The 18,777-nt window shown below is 44.7% G+C and overlaps 1 protein-coding gene across 1 annotated transcript in view; it reads left to right on the top strand.

Annotated features, from left to right (window-relative positions):
- Nucleotides 1-17,474: 17,474 nt before the first annotated feature.
- The window catches only part of LOC308269119 (uncharacterized protein), a gene marked incomplete at both ends in the record, with an annotated part of 28,591 nt that continues 27,288 nt past the window's right edge, over nt 17,475-18,777 (top strand). The window contains one exon of the mRNA XM_080704282.1: nt 17,475-17,692. Coding sequence (XP_080560408.1) covers nt 17,475-17,692 — 218 coding nt within the window. The remainder of the gene's footprint in view (nt 17,693-18,777) is intronic.

Here is an 18,777-nt window from a genome sequence, read left to right as displayed (position 1 = left end):
CATCGGTACACCTACAGCTCAGAGAAGTGTGAGACCAGGAGGAGCTGTGCCGCGGGTGTGCCGGGCACTGAAGGCAAAGGTGCTCCGTCTCCTGCTGAACGCTAGGAAGCCATTGGGTGAGTCTAAGCAGGGCTGGGAGGTGGCTGATAGTTCTGGAAGCTCATTTGGTTGGTGGGTGGGGATTGATGGACATCCTCGTGGATGCGGTGGCCTTGTATTGGAGTAGCACTGCACTGCAGACCGTGTGACTGGTGATTCCACAGGACCGGCTTGGGCTCAGGTGTGGGTGGAGGCGATCAGAGCTGAGGACCAGGAAGCTCCCAGGTCTATTCTGATTGAGTGGAGCTTGCTGCTCATGGCAGGAGGGACGAGGACATGGGGGTTAATTTTCTGTGCAGTGTAACAAGAACCAAAAACTTAGACTTCAAACCACATACTTTTTGCCAGGTGGTGGCACATGCTTGTAACCCTAATATTTGGGAGGCTGAGACTGGAGGATCCCAGTTTGCGAACAGCCTCAACTACTTAGTTAGGCCTTTTGCAACACAGTGAGACCCGGTTTCAAAGTAAAGTATAGAAAATAAGGCTGGAGGTGCAGCTTGGAGGTAGAATGCATCTGGGTTCCATCTTCAGTACCGCAAAAAAAAAAAAATACATACTTTAAAAAATGTTATGCTATTTGTGAATACAAAGTCCAGGTGGATTACAGCTGGGTCCTCTCCTCAGGGCTCTGACGCTGCCAGCAAACTGTGAGCTCTGCCGGACTCCTACCTACGGCTCGGGGCCCCTCTTGAGGTCATCGGGTGGCCTGAAGAATTCAGTTCCTTGTGATTATAGGACTGGAGTCCCCATTTTCTTTGAGTTCTCAGCCAGTGACCATCCTCAGTGGCTCAAGTTCCCCTGCTGAGGCCCTTCAAAGCATGGCTGCTTTCTTCCTTCCTGGTCAGCAGGATGCATCTCACTGATATCTTTCTCTAGGGGCCTCAATTACACCTGCATCTTCCCGGGGGCCTCAGAGCAGACCGTGACCAGAGCGGTGATGCCCTGTCATCATGCGAGCTCCATCCCTGCTCAAGACAAGGCTACATAGGATGAGGCTTTGAGGGCGAGCTTCACAGTTCTGCTAGTCACTGAGGAGAGATACGCCTTGGGGATGAGACAGTTCACAGCCACAGTGTCCACAGGCATTCAGATCCAGGCTTTGAGCAAAAGGTGAGAAGTGCAGGTGGGGAGTCAGAGTGTCCTCAGGCCCAGAAGCTGTCGGCTCAGACAGGAGCCACAAGTGTGGTAAGAAGGAGGCCAGGACATGTCAGCCTTACGGTTAATTATGGGTGTGAAGAAGAAACAGCAAGGCGAGCCCTGGGAGATGGCATTGACCATGCTGATGCCAGGAGGAGGATCGGGAGCCATGGAGGTCACGAAGGGTGAACCCCGAGAGTGCCTGGGGAGAGCTTGGCTCCCAGACTTCACACACACAGAGCATGACTGTCTACAGAGAAATCCTAGGATCTGTAATGGTTGTATGCGCTGTGGGCTTGTTTTCCTCTATTCAACTAGGATTTGTTGAATAGGGTGTTTAAAACTAATAGGCACCTCGCTGCAGCTTTAAGTAAGTCTTTATTACAAAACCAGGAGGAAAGAGAAAGAGAAGAGAAGCAAAAGCAGCATGCGGGTACGATGGAGAGCCCAAAACAATACTCGGACCTTCTCTCCCTCCCCAGCCTCCACAGAGATTTTCACTGGTATGTTCTTATCAGCGTTACCAAGGCAATGGGCGAGGAACTTATTTCCCTGGCCAGGTGATGCCTCTTTGCCTTCAGACAGTGCCCTTACTAAGTGCAGAGGTCATTGTCCACCTGCTTCCACCTCTATTGTATTAGGCAGTATTAGTTGCTCTTCAACTATAGGTGCTTTCAAGTAACACAGAGTTTACATTTTGGGGTCGCAAAGAACAGGAGAAAGATCGACATGCTGATTAGAGCCAGTGTGCTATCTTTACATCTCTGAAACGCACCTGGCAGAGTCACTGTGATCTAAGGCTTTCAATTGTCTCTACATATTTTTAGGGCAAAAGGCTTTACTATGAGTAAACATTAGACAAAGGGGAGAGAGAGAGAGAGAGAGAGAGAGAGAGAGAGAGAGGGAGAGAGAGAGAGAGAGAGAGAAACTCTGCCTTGTAACTGCTGACACCCTCTCTGCCTGAGTGTCTGCGCAGCAACCAGGCTCTGACTGCTGTTTACATTTTGGAAATTAATACCAGAGCAATGACATTGAAGAAACATGGGCCCATTTTAAGAGAGCTAAGCTAAGAATAATTAGAATAGAAGGTGAAACCAAAGGGATCAATAATCTCTTCAAAGAAGTAATAGCAGAAAATTTTCCAAACATAGAACAAGAGGTCGATACACAGGTCCAGGAAACTTATAGAACTCCATTTAGACAGGATCAGAGAAAAGTTTCCCCATGCCACATAATTGCCAAAATGACCATTGTAGAAGCCAAGCAGAGAATCTTAAAGGCAACAAAAATAAAAGGCCAAGTGACATTCAGAAGCAAACCAATTAGAATCACTCCAGACTTCCCAAACCAAGTCATGAGAGCCAGAAAGGCTTGGCGTAACATATTCCAAACTCTGAAAGAAAACAACTTCCAGCCAAAAATTTCCTACCCAGTAAAACTACCTATCAAATTAGTTGGGGAACTTCCGGGAAGATGGTGACCAAGGAAAGCAGCTTTTATGAGTCCTGCTAACACTTGATCTCTATTGCCACAAAATCAGAGCTTTTCATAGCCAGAAAACACTATCAGCAGAGAAATAAAAAAATGTAAATACAAGGGATGGAAAAAAAGAAGACTTGAAGAACAACCAGAGACCAGAAAAGAAACCAGCCCGGATTGCAGAGCCTTACTGGCGCCATCATGCCTCACAGCACCAGGCTCCAGAGAGGAAAGGTAAACAAGGAGCTGAAGTGAGCAGCTGCGCATCATTTGGGTATAATTCAGCAGTTCTTTCAGCACAAAGAACACCTAAAACTCCCTGTGGCCAGGCTCATCACGCCTACCAGGGACTCAGAACAGAGCTCAAAAACAGAAAAGAAATACGCCAGCCTCACGGCCGAGGGCGTGGCAGTGGCGACATATTGCTAGCAGTGGCGGCGAGTTCACCAAGACCGCTACAGCTCCAGAAGCTCCCCTCATTTGCAGGGTGCCCAGAGCCAAGGGCAGGCAGGTATAGAAGGTTTCAGAGGAAGCAGTGCTTGAGAAGGAAGTGTGTCGCAATGTGGAGGGGTGTTTGTGTTATATTAAATGACATGGAGCTTCCCTGGGGTAAGCACAGAAATAGACAGGAGGAAGGGGCCTCGTGCTCTCAGTACCCTGGACAGGTAGATAAAGGGTCCTAGCACCAAAGGCTGCACACACGCACACCTCCCTCTCCACCTCATCCTCAGACCCATCCACCTCAAACACCTGAACCATGGGCTGCTGTGGCTGCTCTGAAGGCTGCGGCTCCAGCTGTGGGGGCTGTGGCTCCAGCTGCTGTGTGCCAGCCTGCTGCTGCTCCAGCTGTGGCTCCTGTGGGGGCTGCTGTGGGGTCTGTAAGCAAACCTGCTGCCAGTCCAGCTGCTGCAAACCTTGTTGCTGCCAGTCCAGCTGCTGTGTCCCCATGTGCTGCCAGTCTAGCTGTTGCAAGCCAGGCTGTTGCCAGTCCAGCTGTTGCAAGCCCTGCTGCTCCTCAGGCTGTGGGTCATCCTGCTGCAAGCCCTGCTGCAGCTAGTCTAGCTTATGCAAGCCCTCTGTGGCTAGTCCAGCTGCTGCAAGCCCTGATGTTCCTAAGGCAGGGGGCCATCTTCTGCTTGTCCACCTGCTGTGTTTCCATTTGTACTGAGTGCATAATCTGAGATTTTGACCACTGATTGTAATGTCCCCACACACTGCAGCCTCCACAGGAACAAGAGCTGTATCCTGGGTCACAGGAGCTCACCTCCGGGTCTTGTCTTCCTGTTGGTGGAGGCTGCTTCTTCAGCCCAAGGAGGACCCAGGTGTCCAGAGTAGAAGAAGGACACCATTCACCTGTGGATAGTCCTCTGTCCTCTGCCCAGTGAACCCCGCCTGTCTTCCCTCCATTCCCCCCCCCCCATCGGGCCTCTGAGGCCCTGGCCTTCAGGGCTCTGGCTTCTCCTGGGCCCTCATCAAGCTGAGGTGCAGCAGACAGTGGAGCCCCCAGAGCCGGGGAGCCCTGAGCTGCAATTGCTGTGCCCACCCAGAGCTGGCACTGCCCAGCACAGCCCCTTGGCCTCTCTCACCCCTGCTCTCCCTGGTTCTCTATTGAGGTCTCACCTGTTCCCTTCACATCCTTAAATAAACACCTTCCACCACCCTCTGCACTTCTCCAGGTTGCTCTTTATTCCAGTGTCTGATCACAAACCCCTTCCTTCCTGCCTCGTCCTCCTTCAGGGACTTGTGCCGGCTCCCCTCACAGTGTGTCCTTCTGCCCAGTGTCTCTGCACTAACCTACAGGCCCCCGTGGGGCAGGCTGGGCCAGGGAGGCAGGGTCTACGTAGCACCTGCTTCAGGGTTGGGCCCTTGCACAGTCTCCATCTGAGGCAGATGCAGAGGGTCTTTGTACAGCTTCAGAGTCAGAATCAAGGCAGAATCAATGCCAGGCAGCCGTGGAGTGGAGAATCTGGGCAATGCCGGGTCACTGTTCCTTAGGGATCGCTGCTCCTCACGAGGGTGAGGACAGAGTTGGCCTCACTCCGTCCCGGAGGCCTGAGGATGCACAAGGCGGAGTCCACCCTCTGCGTCCTGCCCGGATCCCTTTGTAAGCTTGCTGGGAGGAGACAGAAGGCATGGGAGGCCCTTTCTGTGTTCTTCTCTGTGGTCTGCCACTGCCACCAGTGGTGTTAAAATCAAGTTGATAAAAGTCAAAGAAAGACACATTTTTGTTTCCCAGTCATACCAGCTCATTCAGTGTCTGAAGGCTCCTGCTATCTCATGTAAAGGTTTGTATTAGAATGCCCCTCTATCCCTCATGGAAGCAGGCAGCCATGTTGAAGCCAGGCTTGGTGGCTGAGGAGGGCTCCTGGGGTTGGCCTTGGGAATTATTAAGGTTCTTCCCTGCTCCTCTCCCTTATCCCTCACCATGTGAGGGCAGAGACTTGCTCTCTCCATCTATCCTTCCCGACACGACGCCTGAGCTCTGCAGACCTGGCCTGACATGGAATGAGCTCTGAAATCTCCTAAACTGTGAGCAAGTAAATGTCTCTTCCTCGAGGTTTTGTGCTCAGGTGTTTTGGATTCCAGAGGAGAGTGTTGACCTCGACACGCCATTCGCTGATTGTCTGTGAGTGCAAGCGTAGGTCAGCATGGGGAGCGCTGATGGGCGGCTCATGGGAGGGCAGGAGTTCCATGTGACACGTGTCAGCCAGACCAGAGAGCTGGTCTTTCACAGCATCCTCACAGCTGCGACCCAAAGTGCTTGGCAACCAAGTACTGTTGGAGGAAGGAAGATTTATTTGCTCACAGTTCTGGAGATTTCTGGCATCCAGTCCAAGTTAGGCTGGGTGAAATCTGCAGAGATCAGGACATGGCAGCAGGGAGCAGAGAGAGAACGTGAGCAGAGGGAATCTGCTCTCATATCATGGAGGCAGAAAGCAGAGAGAGAGAGAGAGAGAGAGAGAGAGAGAGAGAGAGACAGAGACAGAGACAGAAAGAAAGACCCAAAGGCCACATTTCTTTTGTCTCACTTTACCTACCTACCTTACCCACTAAATAATTTTTTTATCCATTAATGAATTGGTTCCAGGACTCCTGGAAGATGGCAACCGAGAAAAGCAGTGTTTACCAGTCCTGCTAACACTTGATCTCTATTGCCACAAAATCAGACCTTTTCAGAAAACACTATCATCAGAGAAATAAAAAATGTAAACACAAGGGACAGAGAGAAAAAGAAGACTAGAAGAACAAACAGAGATCAGAAATTAACCAGCCCGCATTTCAGAGCCGCATCGGTGCCATCATGCATCACAGCACCAGGCTCCAGAGAGGAAAGGTAAACAAGGAGCTGAAGTGAGCAGCTGCAGACCATTCAGGTATAATTCAGCAGTTCTTTCAGCACAAAGAACATCTAAAACTCCCTGTGGCCAGGCTCATCACGCCTTCCAGGGACTCAGAACAGAGCTCAAAACCAGTAAAGAAATACACCAGCCTCTCGGCTGAGGAAGTAGTAATGATGCCATATTGCAAAAAGTGTTGGCAAGTTCACCACGCCCTCAATGGCTCCAGATCAGTGCACACAAAAACTGTAAGTGAAATTGCGGCCCCTATAGGAGAAATCCCAGCACAGCACCCCAAGGGACTTGCGCAACTTTGATAATCTCCTTGGCTTGGAGATTTTGCAGTCTAACACCACTTCCTTCAACAGTGAAGAAGTAGTGGTGTCAGAGATACCAGATTCTAGTCGCAGCTCCCTGTGGGAAAACACACAGCCCGGCACCCCCATGGTCTCACGCAGCTTCGCTTTACTCCCTGGGTCTGAGACTTTACGATACAACCCAGTAAAGGAGTACTGGCGGCTGAGATTACAACAACTTCGAGATCCAGAGCACACTAAGTGAAGTCATGGTGAACTGGGAAAAAACCCAGAGAAGGAACAAACTTCTGAAATCATGGGAAAGAGGAACGACAATAGAGCAATGAATGCCCACAACCCCATAATATCAGAACCCGATAACACAGAAATTCAGAGATCTCCAGAAGATCAAATCAGGAATATAACAGGATTTTTGATAAGAATTTAGAGAGAGTCTAAAAGAAATAAAGGATGCAATCATTGAAGCAAAAGCATCAATTCAAACTATAAACAATTGATTAGACCACATGGAGAACAGAATCTCACTCCTAGAAGATAATCACTCCAAAAACGAATGCATAATTCATAACTTAGAAAAAAAATCAGACAGCAGGAATCTGACATTGAAGAAATATGTGCTCATTTTAAGAGAGCTAACCTAAGGATAATCAGAATAGAGGAGAGAAAAGAAGGTGAAGCCAAAGGGATCAATAATTTCTTCAAAGAAATAGTGGCAGAGAATTTTCCAAACATAGAGCAAGAGGTTGATACATGGGTTCAGGAAACTTATAGAACTCCCTTTAGACAGGATCAGAGAAAAAGTTCCCCATGCCACATAATTGTCAAAATGACCAATGTAGAAGCCAAGCAGAGAATCTTAAAGGCAACAAAAACAAAGGGCCAAGTGACATTCAGAGGCAAACCAATTAGAATCACTCCAGACTTCCCAAACCAAGTCCTGAGAGCCAGAAAGGCTTGGAGTAACATATTCCAAACTCTGAAAGAAAACAACTTCTAGCCAAAAAATTTCTACCCAGAAAAACTATCTATCAAATTAGATGGGGAAATAAGAAGCTTCCATGACAAACAGAAACAGAAGGAATTTATATCTTCAAAACCAGTGCTAGAGAAAATACTCAAAGAGATTAACTACAAAGAAGAGATAGGTTATACACAGCAGAACCAGAAAAACAAGATTTTTCATCCAGCAGACAACTAAGCAAAGAAGAATAAACAGTATTTTAAACAGAAATAAAATCCTAACATGTTAGGCACTAAAAGTTATCTCTCAGTAATCACACTGAATGTAAATGGCCCCAATTCCCCAAATAGAAGACATAAAGTAGCAAAAACAAGAATCCATCCATCTGCTGCTGCAAACTCAAGGTAAAGGGCTGGAGCAAAGTAATTCATGTTCAGTAGCCACCCTAACAAATGTGAAGTAGTATTTCACTATAGTTTTTATTTGTATTTCCTTATTATTAGTTATATTAAGATAATGATGAGTGATATTCATGTGTTTATTGGTCATATAAAAATCTTTGGAGATTCATTATCTATTTTATTCTTTTACCTATTTCTGAATTGTAATTTTTGCTTTTATTGTTGCTAATTTTTAGGATTTCTATTTGGAATATTAATATACCTTCAGATATAGCATTTGGAAAAATTTTATCCCATTTTATCAGTAACTTTTAATTCTATTTATATTGTCTTTGGATGTACAATATTTTTCTATTTTTTATGAAGTTTGTTTATTCTTTTGTTGTCTGTGCCTTTGGAATCATATCCAATAAATCACTGCAAATTTCAGTCTTGTGAAGTTTTATGACCCTGGTTTTCTTTTAAAAGTTTATAGTCTTAAGATTTACATTTAGATCTATTATCTATTTTGAGTTAATATTTGTATATGGTGTTAGGTAAGGGACAAATTTTATTGTTTTTAATGTGGTTATTGTTTTTCAACAATATTTAGAGAAAAGATTATTATTTCCTTCACCAAATATTTTTGGAAACCTTGTCAAAAATAACTTGACCAAGCCGGGCGTGGTGGCGCATGCTTGTAATCCCAGTATTTGGGAGGTTGAGACTGGAGGATTGCAGTTCGCTGACAGCCTCAGCTACTTAGTGAGGCCTTCTGGAACTTAGTGAGACCCTGTTTCAAAATAAAGAATAAAAAATAGGGCAGGGGGGTGTAGCTTGGAAGTAGAATGCCCCTGGTTTCCATCCACAGACCCACACACACAAAAAATAACTTGACCATATATGGAAGAAAAAACCCACAAACATATCAAAGTTAATCAGGAAACCAAGCATGGGAAGGAGGGGTGGGGGAAGAAAGGGTTAGGGATTGGATAGGGGATGATTGGGTGATGTGTGCGTGTATATATGCACAAGTTTTTTTTATCCCATTAAGATGTATGACTACACTGTACCAATAAAAATTTATTAAAAAAAAGAAATCAAATAACAACAAATGCTGGTGAGGATGTGGGGAGGGAGGAACTCTTTTACACTGTTGATGGGAGTGCAAAGTAGTTCAGCCACTATGGAGATTCCTTAGAAAACTGGGAATGGATCCACCATATGATCCAGTTATACCACTCCTGGGTATCTTTTTAAAGAGGTTGAAACCAGAGAACTATAGTAACATATGCATACCCATGTTCATAGCAGCACATTTTGTAATAGCCAAAATATGGAATCAACCTAGGTCTCCATCAACAGATGAATGGATTGCAAAATTTTGGGAATTCTACTTGGCAATAAAGAAGAACAAAATCATGGAATTCACAAGAATATTGAAAGACCTGGAGAACATTATGTTAATTGAGATCATCCAAGCACAGAGGGACTCCAGATAATGGTGGTGAAACCCCATCAAAGCTAGAAAGGAAGGATAGGAGAGGAAGAAAGCTGAGTTTGATTCATGAAGGAGCTACATTCAAATATGTGTATAAGTGTGAATGTAGCTTTTTTTTTTTTTGAAACAGAGTCTCACTGAGTTTTGACCTGGACACTCACTGTTGGGAGGTAGGGAAAGGGGAAGCAGTGGGGGTCTGGGGTAGGGCACCAAGTACTGTGTATTTGAATGTATGCCGTTTTCAATATGATCTACATGAAAATAAAATAAAATGAAAAGAGAAAAATACAAAAAATTAGATGGGGAAATTAAAAGATTCCATGACAAACAGAAAGTAAAAGAATTTATATCTTCAAAACCAGCACTAGAGAAAATACTCAGAGAGATTAACTACAAAGAAGAAATAGGTAATACACACCAGAACCAGAGAAACAAGATATCCAGCAGACAACTAAGCAAAGAAGAACAAACAGTACTTCAAGCAGAAATAAAATATTCACATGTTAGGAATTAATAATTATCTCTCAATAATCACACTGAATGTAAGTGGCCTCAATTCCCCAATAAAAAGACATAAAGTAGCAAAATGGATTAAAAACCAGAATCTATTCATCAGCTGCTTACAAGAAACACACCTTACAAGTAAAGATAGTAACAAACTCAAGGAAAAGGGCTGGAGCAAGGTAATTCATGCTAAGAGAACTTGAAGGCAAGCAGGAGTAGCAACTATGATATCAGACAAATTAGACTTCAAGCCCAAACTTATTAGAAGAGACAAAGAAGGTCTTATTTTACTGGTAAAAGGAATAATCCACAAGAGGAAATAAGAGTAATCAATATCTATGTCCCAAACATAGGTGCAGCTACTTTCATAAATCAAACTCTCTGTGACATGAATCATACATAAATCCCAACACAATAATACTGGGAGACTTCAACACACCTCTCACAATACTAGACCACTCTTCCAGACAAAAGTGCCAAGACTGCCTGCTGCCTCGGCATCTATGTGTTGAGACCCCACTCCACATAGTTAATCGGCAACAAGCCCCGAGAAGGAGGTGTCGTCTCTGGCCAAAGTACCCCCCACTTTTAGATACCCTTCATGACTATTATTTTCTTGGTAATGATTCCTTTTAACTCTCTACGCGAATTGCTCCGGTGATGTGAGACCAGGACTATGAAAGAGATTGAGTCCGTGAAAATAAATTCTCTAATAATTTGTCTAAATGCCCTTGGCTCTGCTCAATAATAATGAAAAACTGGCCAGAACTCAGATGCTGTGATAAGCATTCCAGCTACAGCAATCACAAAGGGTCTCCGACCCTCATTCCTATCACTAACTTAGGTTAAGCCATTAACTCCAGTAAGCTAACTCTGTTTACCCTTGAGATCCTGCCTAGAGACAGAGAAGATAAAACTTTGTGTGTGACTTCGAAGCAATTTAGTTGATGAACAACTTAGTTGCCCAAATACAATAGAGCCAAGGAGAAAGATTGTTGACTTTTACGCCCAGTGTGAGCATCCCCAGAGACAGAGAGACTGGCCGCATGGTTAGGAATGAATATGACAAAATAAAGGACAGACGTTCTAAATATATATGTATGAAGGAAAGGAAATACCGTAAGAGTAAGAAAAGCATTTTTGCATGGAGAAGAGCTTATCATAAGAACGTCCCAATTGGGAAAGAAAGGAATTAGAAAGTTAGAAGCAGGTTGCAGAGAGTTTGTGACAGGGATATGGATTATTAAAGATGGATAGGCTTTTAATAGGCTTGTTGTCTAAAGAACAGTATTCAGCAGTTAAGGAAATACATCTGACAATTAAATCCAAGAACTTTGTGGTGTTGTTTGTGGTATTTTGTCTGCAAAACTGTGTTGTGAGTTTGCTTAAGCTTTCAGATTTAGAAAATAAGATGCCAACACCTGAAGAAACCCTATCACATCCACCTGAATCACCACATCTCCCCACACTTGCTATATGAACTGAGCCCAAAAGATGGAAAGTTCCAAGAAAGTTAAAGAAGATTCCCCGAGAAGCCCCCAAGCCTTGGGCGTGCCTGTTTCTCCTGGGAGGTCGTCCCCTGGAACTGCTTATCTGCAAGACCTTGGAGAGGATCAGGAGTCAATCTCTCGAAGATCAACAGCCAGCTGAAGGACTAGTTTTATTACCTTTGTTTACATGTCATTCATTATTATTTCACAGTGATTGCATTCACTCCCTTTTCTCTTATTATTAACTTTACTGGTGAAGGGTATAAATTTTTCGGGGTTTCTGTAATAAAGTGTCATTGCCTCAAGAAGCCTTTGTCCATGTCAGATTCTTTCTAGAGAGCGCCATCACTAGGAACTCTTAGTTCCTAGAAGGGAAAGAATCGCTGCAGAGAAGAGGCTGCAGTACTTCACTCTAATCCTTCCCCATCTTTGCTGAGGTTTTCAACCGCGAGTGGACTCGCGCCCCAACAGGACTGAGCCGGTCTGCGACACAAAAGGTCAGTAAAGATGCCTCAGAACTAAAGAACACCATTAAACAAATGGACCTGTTGGACACATAGAATATTTCATCCAACTACTGCGATGTTTACTTTTTTCTCTGCTGCTCACGGAACCTTCTCCAAAATAGATTACATCCTGGGACACAAAATGAGCACTAGCAAATTCAAAAAATGTTACATACTTCCCTGTGTCATTTCAGACCATAATGGAATGAAACTAGAAATCAAGTATAAGAAGACCCAGAGAAACAACATAAATATGTGGAGACTGAACACCACAATTCTGAATGAAGAATGGGTCATAGAAGATGTAAGAGGTGAAATCAAGAAATTTCTTGAAACAAATGAAAATAAAGATACAACATATCAAAACCTCTGGGGCACTTTGAAGGCAGTATTAAGAGGAAAGTTTAGCCGAGCATGGTGGCACACGCTTGTAATCCCCGCGCTTGGGAGGCAGAGACAGAAGGAATGCGCAGGTTCAAAGCCAGCTGCGTGCACTGGCTTAGGAGACCCTGTTTCCAAATGAAAATGTAAAAATAGGTCTGGGAGTGTAGCCGGAGGTAGAAGGTCTTCCAGAAACCCCAGTACCACCAAAAAAAAAAAAAAAAAAAAAAGAGAAGAGGAAAGTTTATAGCACTGAGTGCTCACATAAGAAAATCAGAAAATCTTCAAATAAATGAACTAACAACACGCCTAAAAGCCCTTGAAATATAGGAACAATCTAAACCCAAAGCCAGTAGAAGACAGGAAATTATTAAAATTATAGCAGAAATTAATGAAGTAGAGAATAAAAAGACAATAAAGAAAATCAACAAAACCAAAACTGGTTTCTCGAAAAAATTAACAAGATAGATAAACCATAAGCCAATCTAACTAAAAGGAAAGAAAACCAACCCAAATTATGAAGAAAAGAGATGAAAAAGGAGACATTGCTACTGACAGTGTAGAAATCCAGAGGATTATCAGAAATACTGTGAAAAACTATACTCCAACAAAATGGAAAATCTGGAGGAAATTGACAAATTTCTAGATAAATACAACCTTCCTAAATGGAGTCAAGAAGATATAGAAAATTTAAACCAACCAATAGCAATCAAAGAGATTGAAACAGCAATAAAGAGCTTACTATCAAAGAAAGGCCCTGGACCAGATGGTTTTCTAAGTGAATTCTATAAAACCTTTATAGAAGAGCTAACCCCAATATTCCTCAAACTATTTCATGAAATAGAAAAAACTGGGACTCTCCCAAATTCATTCCATGAAGCCAACATCACACTAATACCCAAACCGAATAAAGACAGTTCAAGGAAGGAAAACTACAGGCCTATATCTCTGATGAATGTGGATGCAAAACTATTAAACAAAATACTAGCAACACGCATTCAAAACCACATAAAGAAAATCATACAATATGACCAGGTAGGGTTCATCCCAGGGACGCAAGGCTGGTTCAACATATGAAAATCAATCCATGTAATTCATCACACAAACAGAACAAAAGACAAAAATTACATGATCATTTCAATAGATGCAGAAAAAGCATTTGATAAAAACAACATCTATTTATGATAAAAACACTGCAGAGAATTGGAATAGAAGGCACATATTTCAATATCATTAAGGCAATCTACAATAACCCACCGCCAACATCATATAAAATGGGGAAAAACTTAGAGAATTCTCTCTAAAAACAGGAAAGAGACAAGGATGTCCATTATCATCACTTCTCTTCAATATAGTACTAGAGACTCTGGCCAGAGCAATAAGGCAAGAAAAGGAAATCAGAGGAGTACAAATAGGAAAAAAGAACTCAAACTTACACTATTTGCAGACGACATGATACTATATTTAGAAAACCCAACAAACTAAACCAAAAGGCTCAGAGAACTGATCAACAAATTCAGCAAAGTGTCTGGATACAAAAATCAATCTTAAAAAGTCAGAAGCTTTCCTGTACACCGACCATAAATCCCCTGAAAAAGAAATCCAGAAAACACTTCCACTCAGGATTTCCCACAAAAAACAATATACTTAGGAATAAACTTAACCAAGGAGTTAAAAGATCTCTACAAAGAAAATTATAAAATATTGAAAAAAGAACTTGAAGAAGATCTTATAAGATGAAAAGATCTTCCATGCTCATGGATTGGCAGAATAAATATCATTAAAATGGCCATCCTTCCAAAAGTGATCTACAGATTCAACACAATGCCCATTAAACTACTTAGATCATTCCTCTTAGACATAGAAAAATCAGTCCTTAAATTTATTTGCAATGACAAGAAGCCCAGAATAGCCAAAGTAGTTCTCAGCAACAAAACCATGCAGGAGCCGGGCGTGGTGGTGCACGCTTGTAATCCCCGCACTTGGGAGGCTGAGAAAGGAGGATCACGCAGGTTCGAAGCCAGCCTCAGTGACTTAAATGAGGCTCTCAGCAACTTAGTGAGACCCTGTTTCCAAATAAAATATAAAATAGGTCTGGGAGTATGGCCCAGAGGTAGAAAGCCTCTGGGATCCACCCCCAGTACCACCAAAAAAAAAAAAAAAAAAAACCCCAAAAACATGCAGGAGGAATCACCATACTAGACTTTAAACTATACTATAAAGCCATTGTAATAAAAACAGCATGGTACTGGCACAAAAACAGATACACAGACCAATGGAGCAGAATAGAAGACCCAGAAACAAGTCCACACACTTTCAGCCAATTGATTTTTGACAAAGGGGCCAAAAACATACACTGGAAAAAAGATAGCCTGCTCAACAAATGGTGTTGGCAAAACTGGTTAACCATATGCAGAAAATTGGAAATTAATCCCACTTTCTCACCCTGTACAAGAGTAATTTCAAGATGGATTAAAGACTTGGAAATTAAACCAGAGACCTTGAAGCTCCTTGAAGAGGGCATAGGTCCAACACTGCAACACAGAGGCACAGATAAACACTTGCTCAACAAGACCCCAAAGACACAACAAACTAAAAGGCGAATCAATACGTGGGATTGCGTGAAACTGAAGAGCTTCTGTTCAGCAAAGGAAACTATGAAGAACCTCAATCGAGAGCCAACAGAACGGGAGATGATTTTTGCCACCTACACCACCGATAGAGGACTAATATCTAGAATATACAGAGAACTCAAGAAACTCAACACTAAGAAAACAAAGCATCCAATAACAAAATGGGCAAAAGAACTAAGTAGACACTTCACAAAAGAAGAAATTCAAATGGCCAATAAATGCATGAAAAAATGCTCAACATCACTGGCCATCAGAGAGATGCAAATCAAAACTACCCTGAGATTCCACCTAACTCCAACTAGAATGGCCATCATTCAAAACACAAACAACAACAGATGCTGGCGAGGATGTGGAGAAGTGGGAACTCTAAGACATTGTTGGTGGGACTGCAAATTAGTGCAACCACTTTGGAAAACAGTATGGAGAATCCTCAGAAGAATGGGAACAAATCTACCATTTGATCCGGCAATACCACTTCTGGGTATCTACCCAAAAGTTAGGAACCAAACTACCAAACTAATGCATGTGTATCTATGTTCATAGCTGCACAATTCACCATAGCCAAACTGTGGAACCAGCCAAGATGTCCATCAACAGATGAATGGATTACAAAACTGTGGGATATGTACACAATGGAATTTTACTCAGCCATCAAAAAAACCTCAATTACATCATTTTCAGGGAAATGGATGGAACTGGAGGACATTATGCTAAGTGAGATTAGTCAGTCACAAAAAATAAGAAATCAGATGCTTTCACTAATATGTGAGAGTTAGGGAGAAATGGGTCATAGGAGGAACTCTAGATGAAAAAGGAAATCCTATAGAGGAGCAAACAAGACAACCTCAATGAGGGGATGGGAGGAGGAAGAAGGAAACTCTCTAAAACACACAATGTACTTAATCATTTCGAAGTCAACCACTAAGCCAAGCAATGAAAGGAGGGGTGGGGAGGGAATGGGGTGGGAATTGGGTAGGGGCTAAATTGGTGATGTGTACATGTACGTACACACAAGTTTTTTTTACCCCATTATGATGTATGAATACAGTGCACCAATAAATTTTTTTAAATTATTGGGAAATATACACAATGGAATTCTACACACCATAAAGAAAAATGATTACATAATTTGCAAGACAATTGAAGGACATTATGTTACCTGAGATTAGCCAATTAAAGAGAGTAAAGGGTCATATGTTTTCTTTAATGTGTGCAGGACAGGGAGTAATCAGGGTAAGGAGAGATTCCATACGATGAGTAGAAACCTCAGGGAAGCCAGGGAGGAACATAAGGGCAGGGGTGGAGGAGGACTTAGGTTCATAAATACAAACACTACCACAGACTGTGTGTACACGTGAATATATACCACCCTCAATTTGGGTACTCCATGAGGAGGTGGGGCACCAGGAGCGTGTGCATGTGTCACTGTCAACATGATTTCATCATGATGTGAGTCTATAATGCACTAAAAAAGCACACAAAATAAAAGAAAAAGAAAAAGAAAGAGGCCCAGCCTAGTAGGAGATCGTAGGGGCATGCCCCTCAGAGCAGACAAGGGTCATTCTCTTGGACACCTCTTAGTTCCCAGAAGACGGTTGTTATAATAGGGCAGGTCCAGCCCCTCTGGTCTCTGGTTTGCTGTGTCCTCATGTACTCCCTCCCACCATGATTGGGCATCTGGGGCCTCAGCAGAGCCAGACACTGTGCTGTTTAAACCTTAGTCACCCAATGGGAGCTGAAACAACCTCTTCTCTTTATATTCTTACAACCTCACGTATATGATTGAGGTCACAGAAAACTAACTGACTACATGGGCACAAAAAGAATCCGGTTTTCAATGTCTGAATGTTCCGATCCTAAAGGGAGAGACCAGGGTGGAGAGCTCTTAGAAAACTGAGAATAGATCCAACATACGGATCCTCTAAGATGGCAAACTGTGGGTGCACCTGTTCTTCTGAGCTTAGGGGCAGTCCTTGATATAGTTCTGTATGAGATGTGTCATCTTTGCAACTTAGAAATAGATCGTGGTATCTCTGAATGAGCACAAGGTCGTGCAGAGGTGTGGTCTGCGAGCCCCAGATGAGAACCCGTGTGTGAAACATACCTAAAACTAGTGTCACTGCTTTGAGAGGGAGGTTGTAAACGATGAGATAATTGTGGGTCTGGTGGAGAGGACTACTAAGCAATTCAGGTAATTTCTTTGGAAGGGAATTATGAAGGTCAAAGAGGATGATCTGGGAGAAGGGCCAGGACAGAGGACAGGACTGGTCCTCTTACCATGTGGACCATCAGTGGGTCTTCAGCTCCAGAGAACATTCAGCCATGACGCCCAAATGCACACCTGCCATCCATGCCAGGATATGGACTTGTCAGGCTTTTGGACAAACAAAAACATTGGTCCTCCCTTGACCCCTCCAGGAAGGAATGAGAGTTTGGGCAGGGAAGAATATAGAAAGATGCCCTCATTCCCAGGGTGCCCAGGGCCAAGGGCAGGCAGGTACAGGAGGTTTCAGAGGAAGCAGTGCTTGAGAAGGAAGTGTGTCACAACGTGGAGGGATGTTTGTGTTATTTTAAATGACATGGAGCTTCCTTGAGGAAAGCACAGAAATAGACAGGAGGAAGGGGCCTTGTGCCCATCAGCACCCCTGGCCAGGTATATAAAGGGTCCTAGCACCAAAGGCTGCACACACGCACACCTCCCTCTCCACCTGATCCTCAGACCCATCCACCTCAAACAACAGAACCATGGGCTGCTGTGGCTGCTCCGGAGGCTGCGGCTCCAGCTGTGGGGGCTGTGGCTCCAGCTGTGGGGGCTGTGGCTCCAGCTGTGGGGGCTGTGGCTCCAGCTGCTGTGTGCCTGTGTGCTGCTGCAAGCCCGTGTGCTGCTGTGTGCCGGCCTGCTGCTGCTCCAGCGGTGGCTCCTGTGGGGGATGCTGTGGGGGCTGTAAGCCAATCTGCTGCCAGTCCAGCTGCTGCAAGCCCTGCTGTTGCCAGTCCAGCTGCTGCAAGCCCTGCTGCTCCTCAGGCTGTGGGTCATCCTGCTGCCAGTCCAGCTGCTGCAAGCCCTGCTGTTCCTCAGGCTGTGGGTCATCTTGCTGCCAGTCCAGCTGCTGCAAGCCTTACTGCTGTGTCCCCGTGTGTTGCCAGTCCAGCTGCTGCAAGCCCTGCTGCTCCTCAGGCTGTGGGTCATCCTGCTGCCAGTCCAGCTGCTGCAAGCCCTGCTGCTGCCAGTCCAGCTGCTGCAAGCCCTGTTGCTCCTCAGGCTGTGGGTCGTCTAGTTGTCCGTCCAGCTGCTGCAAGCCCTGCTGTTGCTAGTCCAGCTGCTGCAAGCTCTCCTGTCCCTAAGGCAGGGGGCCATCTGCTGCTTGTCCAGCTGCTGTGTTTCCATTTGTACTGAGTGCTTAATCTGGGATTTTGACGACCCATTGCAATGTCCCCGCACCCCGCAGCCTCCACAGGGACAAGAGCTGCATCCTGGGTCACAGGAGCTCACCTCCGGGTCTCGTCTTCCTGTTGTAGAAGCTGCATCTCCAGGCCAAGGAGGACCCAGGTGTCCAGAGTAGAAGAAGGACACCATTCACCTGTGGTGAGTCCTCTGTCCTCTGCCCAGTAAACCCTGCCACTCTCCCTCATCTCCTCCCTCCCCGGCCTCTGAGGCCCTGGACTTCGGGGCTCTCGCTTCTCCTGGTCCCTCGTCAAGCTGAGGTGCAGCAGACAGTGGAGCCCCCAGAGCCGGGGAGCCCTGAGCTGCAATTGCTGTGCCCACCCAGAGTTGGCCCTGCCCAGCACAGCCCCTTGGCCTCTCTCACCCCTGCTCTCCCTGGTTCTCTATTGAGGTCTCACCTGTTCCCTTCACATCCTTAAATAAACACCTTCCACCACCCTCTGCCCTTCTCCAGGTTGCTCTTTATTCCAGTGTCTGATCACAAACCCCTTCCTTCCTGCCTCGTCCTCCTTCAGGGACTTGTGCCGGCTCCCCTCACAGTGTGTCCTTCTGCCCAGTGTCTCTGCACTAACCTGCAGGCCCCCGTGGGGCAGGCTGGGCCAG

Source organism: Muscardinus avellanarius, assembly GCF_963383645.1.
Source record: "Muscardinus avellanarius genome assembly, chromosome: 1".
Taxonomy (NCBI): Eukaryota; Metazoa; Chordata; class Mammalia; order Rodentia; family Gliridae; genus Muscardinus; species Muscardinus avellanarius.
This window is presented reverse-complemented; position numbering and strand designations above follow the sequence as displayed.